Below are 13,566 nucleotides of genomic sequence, written 5' to 3' on the forward strand. Positions count from 1 at the left end.
GCGGCCGCCAACCCACCGGCCTCGCCGCTCCTACCTGGCCGGAGACGGGGCTCCGCGAGCCCGCCCAGCCGAGCGCCGCACAGGCTCCGCCCCCCCTCCCCCCAGTCGGCCGTGCGGGAAGCAGGAAGCGCGGTTGCGGAACTCCACTTCCCGGCGTGCCGCGCGCCCGCCCACTTCCGGCGGCTCTGCGGAGGCACTCTGGCTCGGGCGCCCGTGGCGGCGGCGGCAGCGGCGGCGGGATGGAGGAGAGCGAGTGGCGCAGCGCCAACTTCCGGCAGAAGCTGGTCAGCCAGATGTGAGTGGCGGGGCCCGCGGAGCTGCTCGGGGGAGCCCCGCGTGGCCCGACCTCTGGGCCGAGGGAAGGGCGGCCCGGGGCGGGTTCGGGGCGCGGAGGCGGCGGCTGAGCGGCTTGAGGCCGAAGCTGGGCAAGAGCTGCCTGCCGGGGCCCTGTGGGAGGCAGCGCAGAGCAGGGAGGGCCCCGGGCAGGTGGGGAGTGGCGGCAGGGGAGGTTTGGCCCGTCTTGCAGGCAGGCCTGCCAGGATACCTGACAAGGTCGCCCGCCCCTCCCTCAAACTCAGGTGAAGGCCTGTTGCGAAATCTCGCTCGGAAACGATGTTTTTAGGACAGGAGCAGAATCTCCCCTGGTAACCCAAAGATTCCCTCCTCCTCCCGTAGAAACCCCCAAGAAATTCTTATTTTACAATTTAGTCAAATTAAACTGTCCTGGTCATTTGTTCCTTAGATCTACCTAAAGCTTTTGGTTCCCTGGGAATACTATTTGTAAAACTAATATTAAATTAAAGAGGATTGAAGATATTTATAGGCCAAACTCAGATATGATTAAGCAGCTATGATTCATATCCCTTTACTATTTTAAGCAGCACCAAGGAGATGCCTCTTTTGTCACCGCTATCTTTTAACCTAGCCGTAATAGAAGCACTTAAATTTATTTGTAGATGATATGATTTTGACTCCCAAATGCTTCTTATTCAGCTGGCAATTCTAAGGAGGAGTTAGGCGTCAGGACTCCAGTTAATGTTTATAAATCACATCTGGTATTTTTTACATTCCCCTCAAAACACAAAAAGGGCTACAACAATGAAACAATTTTAAAAAATTCCCCTTGGAAGTTGATGCAGCACATAAAAGAAAAGCACATTTGTGCTACATCTTTGGTAGGAATTGGTATTTTATGCTTCCGTTGCTGGGACCCCCGTTCTAACAGAGTTCACTGGATCTTGTCAGAATCAACACAGAATATTTTATTTTGTAGTAGCAAACAGCCGTGGCAGCAATCAAAGGGATTCCAGCCTCTGATACTTATGGTTCCCCCCCTTCCGGTGCACCGTGTCTGATTCTGTGAGACGGCCTGGATTCATCCTTGCCGTTTTCTTGGCAAGGTTTTTCAGAAGGGGTTTGCCATTGCCTCCTTTGTAGGACAGAGAGAAAGTGACTGGCCCAGGCAGGACTAGAACTCACCATCTCTCCATTTCTAGTCTGATGGCTTCACTATGACACTAAAGCAGGTATCGATATTTATGTCAGAGCATTCTGTTAATGTGCTCAATTTCAATTAAATCAGCCAGCAATGCAAAGAGAGCTCTAAAACTTTCTGATTTACTCTCCCCAAAGAGCAAGAATAGCTCCAATACCGGTGACATGCAGATGTTCTCTGCTTACTTGGGATTCTAGAAAGCTAAAACAGTTATTCAAGACTTTGTCATTAGCAAACATTTTCTGGGCTTACTATCGATTCCCCAATTTTTTCTTTCTTTGCACTTAATGCCTGAAGATGGATTACTGGATTAGCTTCAAAGCCTTTAGTTGGCATGGCATGATTTTTAGTAAATCGGCCCCCATTCCTTTCCTCTCTTTTATGAGTGATGAGGAATGCAGCTAATAACGAAGCCTCTTTCTTGGCTCTGGTTGATATTCTCAGAGCCAAATGATCAGTTGCAGCAACAACTTTACAATGGAAATGCCTTTAATTCACCAGATTAATGAACTTTCCCTTCAATGCACAAGTTCATGTGGTTTTAAGGAGAAATTGGGAGAGAGAGAGACAATTACTGACACCATCATCACAAATTAGAGGGGCTTCTCAAGTGGATTGCTTGTTCTTCAAGCTTCCAGAGGTCTTCTTGGCCATGACCTACTTGTCTGCCAAGAACAGCTATAGCTTCACAGGATTCCAACAACATGGACAGGCTCTCTTTCAGGCATGATGCTGACCATTGTTGGACAGGGATATCTGTTATCCTCCCAATACAACCACCAGAGTTCCTATTTCCTGTATTGAATGGCTCCAAAATGCTGGAAAGCAGGTGGAATAATAATAATAATAATACTAATAATACTAATAATAATAATAATAATAATAATAATAATAATAATAATAATAAAAATAAATTTAATTTGTTAGCCGCTCCCTCTCCACAAGGGACTCGGGGCGGCGTACAATAAAAGCACATACATATATACATAAGCATACACATACACATACACGTACACATACACGGAGGAGGTAAGTCTTAAAATACATACAATAGTAGTACTAAAAATTAACAATTAAAATACCCCAAATTAAAAATTACAAATTTAAAAAAGACTGTCAGGAGGAGTAGAATGAGACTACGGTTGAGCCAGGCCAGATAATTGAAAAAGGTGGGTCTTGAGCTTTACACAGAAGGAGCGGAGATCGGAAGTAATCCTGATGTCAACGGGGAGGTCATTCCAAAGGGCTGGGCCCATCACAGAGAAGGCCCTGCTCCTGGGTGTCGCCCCCCGACACTGTTTAGCGGACGGCACCCGGAGAAGTCCCTCTCTGTGCGAGCGGATTGGTCGTAGGGATGTATGGGGCAAGAGTAAAATGTATTCCTTACTTATTTAAGACACCAGTTTTGATTCTTAAGTCTTATCTAAGATGTCATTCCTGCCAATTCCTTGAAGAATCTAAAAGGTTCCTACCCCTGTTCCAGACTGGCACATTTTTGAGGCGTCTTGGAGTCAGCTAGAGATGTAAAAAGGGTGTAGAAGCAGGATGGCCTGATGCTACAGGGGGCAGGATCTTTGAGAGGAGTGCCTGGTAACTATAGGGAAACCTGCAGCAGTTCCAGTCTGGTTAATCAAGGCTGGCTGTTGCTTGTTTTCTGGGAAGAGTTGGAGTCTCTAACTCTTGAGGAACAGATGCATGTGACTGTGAATGTATGCTAGATCTGTGCCCCTCCTGACTGGGTTAAGGCCTCTTGGGAAGTAGGATATGGTGGGGTCCAGTTGGTGGTAAATTAGTTTTTTAGTAAGGGGATGGTCTTTTGATGGAGAAGTGCACCTTAAAAACATCTCTGGAGCCAACAGTATTAATATCCATCCAATCTCCAGTTTCCCCTTTTGGGGGAAGGTTGTTGAGCATTAGGCATTCACATTGTAGCTCTAGAGGGCCCTGGAAGAAGTGGATTAGCTGTCTTTTTTCAGTCCAGTTTCAATCCTGGTTGTAGCGTGGAGTTGTTTGTAGCATGGAGATGGAGATGGCATTCAGAGCCTGAAGACCTGGTTCTGCCATTTGGCTGCTGGATCTATGCCAGACTCCCCCTCCCCTCCCCACTTCTGCTTTCCACCCATCCATCTTTTGGTTATCATGTTGATGTATTCTTGTTGTGTTCTTTTTCTTTCTTTTATTCTATTTTCTGTTTATACTTTTTTCGTTTCCTCCATTTTATTGTTGTAAGCTGCCAAGAGTAGCCCCATGGCGAGATAGGTGGCAATTACATTTAACAAATAAATAAATAAATAGATTGCATTTGTAATGGAGGCAGAATAGGGATGGTGCAACTATTGTGGTTTGACCGACTCCAAATTCACATCAAATTCAGATCTCTTAGCAGCCTTAGATATCATCAATCATGGTATCCGTCTGGACCAAACAGAGTGAGGTCAGTATGTTGTCTCAGTTTCTAGAGGCTGGATGGAAAGAAAGAAATTGAAGCTGAACTGGAGCAAGACCACCTAGTTCCAGGAATGTATTAATCTCATTTTTAAATGGAGTTGCATTTCCCCATGTTGCCGTGTGCAGTTTGGTTTTCTTCCTGGAATGGTAGCTGCTGCTTGAGGAAGCAGATAGCAGCTATGGCCAAGAAAGGCTTTGCACAGCTCTATCTGTGTACTAATTGTTCCTTTTCTTGGATCATGGTACCCTACTCATGGCCACTCATGGGTTAGTCAACTTCCTTTATGAATTATGACATGTACCAATAGAAGAGAACAGATGTTAACAATGGATGAAGGCGCCCTTGGAGACTATCCAGAAAACACAGCTCATTCAGAGTACGGTGGTGTGAGCGGAAGTGGTTACTGGTGGGCTTCCAGATGGAGTCCAACATGCTGGTTGCCATCTGCATGACATAGAGCCATCCTCTTTGCAGGATTGCCTGTTTTCAGTTGAGTCTGCCTGTCCAACAAGACATAAGTAGGTGGGCTGTGTGGTGTTCTGGCACGAGGGAGGCATGTCTTCTGGAATGTTCTTCCCCCTCAGACCTTCCAGAAGCCTTGGAAGTTTTCACGCCAGGATGTCCATGAGCCCGCCATTGGGTTGAATGGATTGTGCGTAGTTGTACAGGCCTTTCTGTTCCTGGGTTAATTGGCCTATGTTTATGTCTCTCACTCTTGGAACTCTTAACTTGAGGAGTCCAGTATCCTCAGCTTTGGGGGGAGGGGGTTTCCTCTGATCCACCCTCCCCAATCCGAAACATTGAGATGCCCTGACCCAGAATTCCTCCTGCCAGAGGAGACTTTATCTCAGTGAACAATGGTAAGTGCTGTGGCGTCTTGGTCCAAGTGAGCCTGTGCAGCTGCAGTTCCTGGCATGTCCCAGCCTCTTGTGGCTTTTAGGCAAGGAAGCATCCTTCTGCATGGCGACCAGATGGAGTCCGGAACGTGGGCTGTGCTACCTGGGAAGCGAACGGGGCTGGTGCAGGAGAAGCCCCGGCATCCATTCAGGAAAGAGCCGCCTTGGTTCAGATCCAAAAGCATTAAGGACTTTATGACAAAGAACTTTATGGAGATAAACAATTTAATGCAAAGCATAGATGGGAAAATAGAAAATGTTCTACAAGGGACAATGAATAAAGACCAAGATGCCCAGGAGAGACAACGGAAAGAATGGAGGAAAAGACAGAACAGATAAATCAACAAGTAAAACAAAAAGAGAAGATCATAAAGACCATAATGTTTAATGACATCATTAGTGGGGAATTATCTTAAATCTTAAGAGATTTAAAAATGGAATGGGAAGATACCATTGAAAAAGAGAGGGGGGTTTGGGCAGTTACTCTGGAGGCTTGGCAGGGTAAGAGGATAGAGATGGGAGGAATACTTAGACTAAACAGTTAAAATGCAGAGGTAGATCGAGACCAAGATCCAAGAGAGGAGTATGGGAGGTATGCCAAAAAACCAAATAAGAACTGAAATATTAAAAAGGGGAAGAGATGATGGATAGAAAGGAAATGTTATTTCTTGGTTTTTTTGCCCCCTTCTTTCTTTAATATAATGGGGGCCTGATTAAAAGTTAGAATAGAAGTAGAAATAAATATATACATATTATAAAAGTAATAAATAGAAGATTAGAGGTTGAAAGATGGATTTATTTAATATGTATGTTTAATATGGTGATTGTTGTCAAGATGGAGTAAAGGGAATTAAATACAATATGTATATTATACTAGCATTAGTAAGGATGGCCTGATTAAATTAAAGAATTAAATGGAAAGCTTAGAGGTTGAAAGAAATGCATGCTTAAACAATGTAGGCATTAGCATAATACACTGAAATATTGAATAATTAAATAATGCAGATTTATATCGTAATACAAATTGGAGTATTAATACTAAGGAGTATGTAAGCTTGCTTAATGTAACAAATATTATTGATATTAGTATTGTTTTTATATCAAAATGAATGATACCCGGATGCCACACTGTTTTTTTTTATTGAAAAAGTTTTATACAATCATATTTTCCCCTTTTAACCCCCCCACCATACAGTATAAATCCCATACAGATACTATACCCCCTCCCCTCCCCCCAGCCCCCCCTAAAAAAAGGAAATTCAAATATTATACCAATTATTTTACCCCCTCCTCTCCCCCTGTCTAAAAGTAAATTACTCATTCACATATTATACCCCCTCTCTTCCCAGCAATCACAATATAAATTTCTCTTAGAATAATAATAGCCCATCAATCCCTTCTTCTAAACTAATTTAACATATATAAATCATAATATAAATTTCTCTTAAAATAATATTTCATTAATCCCATCTTCTAGTATATTTATACATATATATTGCCCCACCCTCCACCCTAACCCACCCCCACCTCCCACTCAACCCCCCCCCCACTGACTTCCACTATACACCACTCTAGTGATTCCAAGCATTCCATGTATTGTTTACTCTGATCATCTATCAGTCTAAACATTCTTACCTAAAGGCTACATAATACCTCCTAGTCTGGTATTTATTCTGTATATAATCAATCCATTTTGCCCATTCCTGTGTATAATTCTCCTGCTTCTGATCTTTTAAAAAAGCTGAAATTTTTGCCATTTCGGCGAACCCCGCCACTTTCTGAGTCCATTGACCAACTGTCGGTAAAAAATCTTTCTTCCAATGTTGCGCAATCAGCAGCCTAGCTGCTGTGACCATATACAGAACCAATTTTGTTTCCCCTTTAGTAAGATCCTTAGCTATGCCCAGTAGAAACATTTGCGGAGTAAATTGTATTCTTTTTTTCAGTACATTTTGCATGACCCACCATATTTTTATCCAAAAAGCCTTAACCTTATTGCAGGTCCACCATACATGAAAAAAGGTAGCATCTAGACACCCGCATCTCCAACATTTTGGTTGAACATTTGGGTACATGCATGATAATTTTTTAGGATCTAAATACCACCTGTAAAACATTTTATAAAAGTTCTCCCTTAAATTCTGTGACTGTGTAAATTTAACATTCTGAACCCATATTTTTTCCCACGTTTCCAACATAACCACTTCACCAAAATTCTGAGCCCATTTAATCATACAATCCTTAACCAATTCACTTTCTGAGTCTCTTTCTAACAGTACATTATATATTCTTTTAACTTGTTTTGGGCCAGTCTCTTTTATCTGCTTAATCAGATCCACTTCTTTGTCCATAAAACCGACCCTTCGATCTTCTTCCCATCTCTTCTGAAGCTGTATGTAATGTAACCAATTTAAAACAATTCCTTCTTCCAACAGTTGTTCCAAAGTTTTTAACTTCCCGGATGCCACACTGTTAATGGATTGATGTTGATGTATATATAAAAATAAAATAAAAAAGTATTTAAAAAAAGGAAAGAGATCCAAGCCCTGACAGGCAGCGAAGTGGCTTTGGCCACCAATCTTCCCAGGAGTTCATTATGGCTGGGGGGGAAAACCTACTGAACAAAATCCACAGCTGTTTTCCAAAGGTTTTCTTTATAGCAGCCATGAAGAGAAGCAGGTGGAGGCCCAGGCCCAGTCACAAGAGAAAGGTTACAATAATAGACAGTACTAAAATAAAAATAGATATAAATAATGAATATGGTGATAAGCTTTAACTGTTATGACACAAAAAAATTGTACCCAGACGACACACTGTTTAATGCATGATGAAATGTTTGTATTAAAAGAAAATTTAGAAAGAAACCCAAGAGCCTTACTCTAAATATTGGACAGTAAACCTGAGCAGACTCTTGTTTCTTGCAGTGAAGATGCCATGAGAAAAGCTGGCGTTGCTCACAGTAAGACCAGCAAAGAAATGGAAAACCATGTTTTCATGAAGGCCAAAACACGGGTAAGCAGCTCCTTTCCTTGCTGGAGGGGACAGGTGGGAGGGAGCCCCCTGCAAGGAGAAGCTGACTGGCCGGTGGTCCTGCAGCCGAGGTGGCCCCAGCACAGGGGTTCCCTCTGGGGGGCATCAGCCGTGGCTCTTCCCTGCCTGCCGGGGCTCCTGCTCTCAGCCGGGGGCCATGGATGAGGAGGGGGAGGGGGAGGAGGAGATCTGTGCAGGGTGGGATTTGAGTTTCTGAAAAGGAGCCTCTGCTTGTATGTTGGAAGGCCGCCTTAAAGGAGGTCCTCCTCCCTACCCCAGGCCAAAAGGAAGCAAGTCCTAGTGGTGAAGGTGCCAGACTAGAAGCAGGGAGACTGCAAGTGGATGGGAAGCCGAAGGGTCAGAGCAGGGACGGTGCCCCCTGGCTCAGCCAGCTTCCCCTCCATCACTGTAACCTGGAGCGAATTGGTGATCCGCTCCTCCCGGTTCTGTGGTCAGAGATGTCCAGGACTGAATGGCACGCAGTGCAGGAGGGTTTTGGGAAGGCGTGACCGTGAGTTTCTGAGCCCCATGGATTGAAGAGATAGGAGAGCAACAGCCAGGTCCCACTGGATCCAAGGAGAGACCCCTGGAGCCCACCAGGCCCTTTGGCTCCGCTGGTGGCTGCTCCTGCTTGGGCCACCCTCCTACCCATGGGGCCTTTCTCCCCTGCTCCACAAAGGCCTGCAGGCCCAGCCTGATGGGGCAAGAAGTCCCGTGAGCCCTCGCCTGCCTCCCTGCTGCCTTCCATGGCACATTTTCCTAATTATCTAATTCCAGGATGAATATCTCTCTCTCGTGGCAAGACTCATCATCCATTTCCGAGATATTCGTAAGTAGCCCTTTGTGTTTCTGTGGACATTTTTCCTGGCTGGGAAGGAGCCAGAGTGGGGAGCTCACACCAAGTCTTAGCCCGCACCCAACCCTTCCCCAATTGGAATTTGGAGCCAGGGTCCCAACAGCTGAGAAAGCACTGCAGCTGGGCCTGGTCTAGGATAATTTTGTAAGCTCTAGGGAGGGGAGTGGGGGAAGGAAAGGAAGGAAGGAAGCAAGGAGATGGGGATGAGGGATGAGGAAGCCAGGCCCAGTCTCCCAGGTCCTCCCTTTGAAGGGCTTCCATAGCTGTGATGGGAAGGTGTATTCTCTCCTTTAACCTTTGAGGTTCCTATGTAATAATAATAATAGTGGTAATGTAATCACTCAACTCGTTTCGGTGGGCTAATTCCCCCTCCCCTGGAAAATGAATCCATTGAAGCCCATTGGAGGAAGAGCCCAAGATTTTAGGAGCTCCAGCCCCCCACTTCTGCATTTTCAGCTATTGATTTAAAAGGTCTCCTGCCTTAAAGGAAAGACCCATGTTCCCCAGCAGAAGCCCTGTTGGCCCACTCAGGATGTTCGCTAAATCTGTGTGTGTGCAACTGTTATCTTTTTTGTTTCCTAGACAACAAGAAGTCTCTGGCCTCCGTCAATGGTAAGGAGCCCCTTTTCTTTGTCCCCTTCCTTTGTAGTGATGCTTCCGGGGCCTTTCTGCCATGGCCAGCCTGGAGGGGTAGGTCTCCTGGGGTGCCCGAGGCTGCTGGATGGAAAGAGGAAATGGGCTCTGAAAAACGCATTCTGACACCCCTTCGAGCTCTTCCGGGGTTGCCAGAATCAGAACTCTGCTTCATGGAAGACCAGGGGGGGGAGGGGGGGAGCGGCTGCATCTTCAGCTGAGTTGGCAGAGCAGAGCAGGTGCACGTTTCTGTTCTTTTCCCCCCAGACCCAATGAATGCGCTGCAGAGCCTGACGGGGGGTCCTCCAGCAGGACCAGGGGCCATGGGGATGGCTTCCCGTCCTCAGGGAGCCTCCCTGGCCGGGATGAGTGGGCTTGGGCCCCCCATGGGACAGCCAATGAATCTCCCAGGGCAGCAGCCTCCTGGACCTGCCGGGATGGCCTCTCACGGCATCCCCAACATCCCTGCCACCAGCCAGCCAAGTAAGTATTTGAGGCAGACCCTTGGCCTTGGGGAGGCTCCCTCTGATGGGGTTGGGATTGGGGGGGGGGTCCCCCGGAACTACAAACACTTCACTTCTGTAGAGAAAGGCAGGAGGGTCTTTTTAAACACAAAGTTGTCCCTCTCTTCATTATAGGACTCCAAAAGCATTGATATGATGTCATGTTATTGCTTACACATCATCTGAAAAGGAAGATGAGTTCAAATAAATTTTCAAAGGAGAAAGTTAATTAGGTCACCTTTGTTACTGTTAGGGTTCTAAATACCATGCAGAAATAAATCATTGTCCAAGGCAAAATATCCTTAAAGGTCCAATTTATTCTACAGGCATGTTAGCACCTCTATGGAAAAATTCCAACTCTGAATTACATCCTGAAATTCCACCCAGTTGAAAGTTCATGATCTATCCCCACACCCACAAATCCATCACATGTTCCAATTATCATCTTCCATGCTGGCATCTACACCCCTCTGCTTCCGGTCAGGTGTCGAGGTGCGGAGACAAAAGATGACCTTGGCTTCTATAAAAGAATGTCAACAATCCATTCTACAATCCTACTCCTTTCTATTCCCCCCTCCCAACTACTACACTATTGAAACAGCATAGAAAATTATAAGAAAGTGTGGCAGGCCAAAGATCCTGAAAAGAACATAACTACAGGCCTGACAGGCGGCCTCTCCTCAAAAGAAAAACGTTTCCTGCAAAGAGAATAACATAAAAGTTAACATAACAAAATTAACCACCTCTTCTCCACCCAGGGGAACCCTTTGACTTTTCGGGAAACTTCCCATTGAATTGCTTTACTAAATTCTCCACTTTTAGGTTCCCACTGTTCACCTAAATAGCTTCAGACCAAGGGTAACCCTTCCAATGCACTAAGTACTGTAAGCGACCCCTATTCAGCCTGAAATCTACAATTTTTTCCACCTCAGTTTGTGTTTCCCCTTCTATCACTACAGGAGGAGATTGAGCTTGGGTGGATGCTCTTCTGTTAGACCCAATTACTGATTTCAACAAGCTACAATGAAATTCTGTGTCAATTTCCCCTAGACGTCTGGGTAGACTGAGTTGAACTGTAACTGGGTTAACTATCTTCACTATTGGGAATGGACCTAGAAATTTTGGACCCAATTCCTTGCTAGGCATTTCTAATCTTATGTATTTGGTAGATACAAAAACATTGTCCTCCACACGGTAGGGGTTTTGGAGCGAGCGATGTTGATCATCTTGCTTCTGGTAGGCTTCTGCCGCAACTGCTAGAGCCTTCTTCGTATTCTCCCATCCTTTCTTTAGCATGTCCATCCATTCACTCAAAGACATGAAGGAAGGAGGTTCTCTAGGCAGCTCAGGCATGGCAACAACTCCCATGCCACTGGTAATCTGGAAACCTGCTAATCCAGTGCTGCTGTGGACCGCATCGTTGTACGCCACTTCGGTGAAGGGTAGCAAGTCCGACCAGTGTCGTGCTGATAGTCCACAAAACACCTGATGTATTGTTCCACCACCGCATTGGCTCCCTCTGCTGCGCCGTTCATGCTGGGATGAATCTCTGAGCTCAGTTCTTGTGTGGACCCAATGGATCTCAGGACCTCTCTCCAGAACTTGGCTGTGAACTGGACTCCGCGGTCTGAAATGATCCTCTTGGGTACTCCGTGCAGGCGATAAATGTGTTTCACAAACATTTCCGCTAATTCATTTGCGGATGGCAATCCTGAGCAAGCAATGAAGTGTGCCTGCTTAGAAAACAAATCAATAACAGTCCAAATTACTTTATGCCCACTGCTGTCTGGGAGTTCCACGATGAAGTCCATTGCGACCTCTTCCCATGGCCATTTAGGGCTCTCTGCTGCAGGTGCTGTAGGTTCTGGGCTCTTGGATTCAATCATCCACGGCTGGCCTTATTCCTCCTCCGAGGCCTCCCCCTTGGTAGGACTCTTCGCCACCTGAAGTTGGGCATCCTCTTCCAGAGGTCGGTTGGGCATTTCCCCCTCCGAGGCCTTCCCCTTAGTTGGACTCTTTGTCACCTTCAGTTGGGGATCCTCCTCCGGAGATTGTTTGCCCTTTTCCTCTTCCGAGGCCTCCCCCTTGGTAGGACACTTTGTCACCTTAAGTTGGGGATCCTCTTCCAGAGGCTGTTGGCCCAGATGACTTTTCTGTGGTGGCATCTGGGGCCCTCTCTTTACCACCGTGGCAATTGGTACACACATTTGTTCTTTGGCAATTTCCTTCTCCGAGGCCTCCCCCTTGGTAGGACTCTTTGTCACTTTAAGTTGGGGATCCTTTTCCAGAGGTCGTTTGCCCAGATGACTTTTCTGTGCTGGCATCTGGGGCCCTCTCTTTACCACCATGACAATTGGTACACACATTTGTTCTTCGTCAATTCCCTCCTCCGAGGCCTCCCCCTTGGTAGGACTCTTTGTCACCATAAGTTGGGGATCCTCTTCCAGAGGTTGTTGGCCCAGATGACTCTTCTGTGGTGGCATCTGGGACCCTCTCTTCACCGCCGTGGTGGTTGGTGTGCACGTTTGTGGCATTGGGGCTGGAGCCAAGCACTCTGACGCTCTGTGGCCACCTTGACAACAATGGTGGCATTTAATTGGGTCCCACGAGGAATGGAACCTAGTTACATCTCTAAACTCAGGAACCGTTTCATCACACTGCCTTGCTCTCCAACTTGCAGCTTCCCCCTTGGTAAACCCTTCTTCCATGGTGGAGATTGCTTCTCTGTAGGAAAGTGGGGTAAGAACCTTTTGGGCATTTGCAGATGCACCTTGTCCCGCTTCCCATCTTGCAGGCCTGGCTTTGGTAATCCCTTCTTCCATGTTGGTGATTGCTACTCTGTAGGAAGGTGGGTTAAGAACCACTTGGGGCCTTGCAGGCGCACATTTTCCCGCCATCCACACTGCAGGCCTCTGGTAATCCCTTCTTCCATGGAGATTTCTTCTCTGTAGGAAGGTCTGGTAAGAACCTTTTTGGGCCTTGCAGGGAAGACTGGAACTGGTGGGGAGGTCAATCCCTCAGTTGGCCACTGCCCAGCTTTCTGCCATGGTGCCATCTGCTGAGGGAGGGCAGGTGCCCACTGGCATCCCTCACACCCATGACCTGGGGTTAAGACCCTTCCCGGGGTCGCCTGCTTCACAGGTTGCAGCTCAACCAATGATGGCTGGCTAGGGGGTTTTATGTGCCAAGGACCCTCCTGCTGGCTAGGAGGAGTTATGGGCCAAGTTGGTGCCCTCTGCTGGCTTGGAAGAGTTATGGGCCAAGTAGGTGCCCTCTGCTGGCTTGGAGCATTTCCCCATGCTGATGGCAAAGGAGGTGGCCAGTAGCATCTCTTCCATCCAAATCCTGGGAAGAAAGCCCAATCTGGTTTTGCTTCGTTTACTGGTTGCAGCCCCATTTGTGGTGTCTTGCAAGTGAAAGATGCTGGCAAAATCCCTTCTTCCTGCCTCCTTTGAAATTCCCATTTTGAAAGGGAATCTTTCTCCCAGTTAGTTGCAGGGTAATAAGCCATTTCATTTATTGCCGTCTGGAAGGAGCCCAAGCCTCCGTTCTAGGGGTTTTTTTCTTTTTTTTCTCCAAGCCTTGCTTCCAAGCTGGGGGGAAGGAGGGGAAGCATGCACTCACGTTTTGCTGAAGAAGTGTGGTCTGAGACCTTCCTTTGTCTTGTCGTCTCTCCACATGCATTCCTGCAGATGCAATTAAAC

At 46.5% G+C, this 13,566-nt stretch overlaps 1 protein-coding gene across 4 annotated transcripts in view; it reads left to right on the forward strand.

Annotated features, from left to right (window-relative positions):
• Nucleotides 1–115: 115 nt before the first annotated feature.
• The window catches only part of MED15 (mediator complex subunit 15), a 50,011-nt gene continuing 36,560 nt past the window's right edge, over nucleotides 116–13,566 (forward strand). For 2 of the 4 annotated variants that reach the window (XM_081966176.1, XM_081966177.1), the window contains exons 1-5: nucleotides 118–295; nucleotides 7,765–7,852; nucleotides 8,648–8,699; nucleotides 9,309–9,338; nucleotides 9,627–9,842. In XM_081966176.1, coding sequence (XP_081822302.1) covers nucleotides 240–295; nucleotides 7,765–7,852; nucleotides 8,648–8,699; nucleotides 9,309–9,338; nucleotides 9,627–9,842 — 442 coding nt within the window. In that variant the 5' untranslated portion in view covers nucleotides 118–239. Of the gene's footprint in view, nucleotides 296–7,764; nucleotides 7,853–8,647; nucleotides 8,700–9,308; nucleotides 9,339–9,626; nucleotides 9,843–13,566 lie in introns of all 4 variants that reach the window. The other 2 variants (XM_081966178.1, XM_081966179.1) reach the window with 2 other exon arrangements.

The sequence above is a fragment of the Natrix helvetica genome (assembly GCF_964273705.1).
Source record: "Natrix helvetica genome assembly, chromosome: 14".
In the NCBI taxonomy this organism is placed as follows: domain Eukaryota; kingdom Metazoa; phylum Chordata; class Lepidosauria; order Squamata; family Natricidae; genus Natrix; species Natrix helvetica.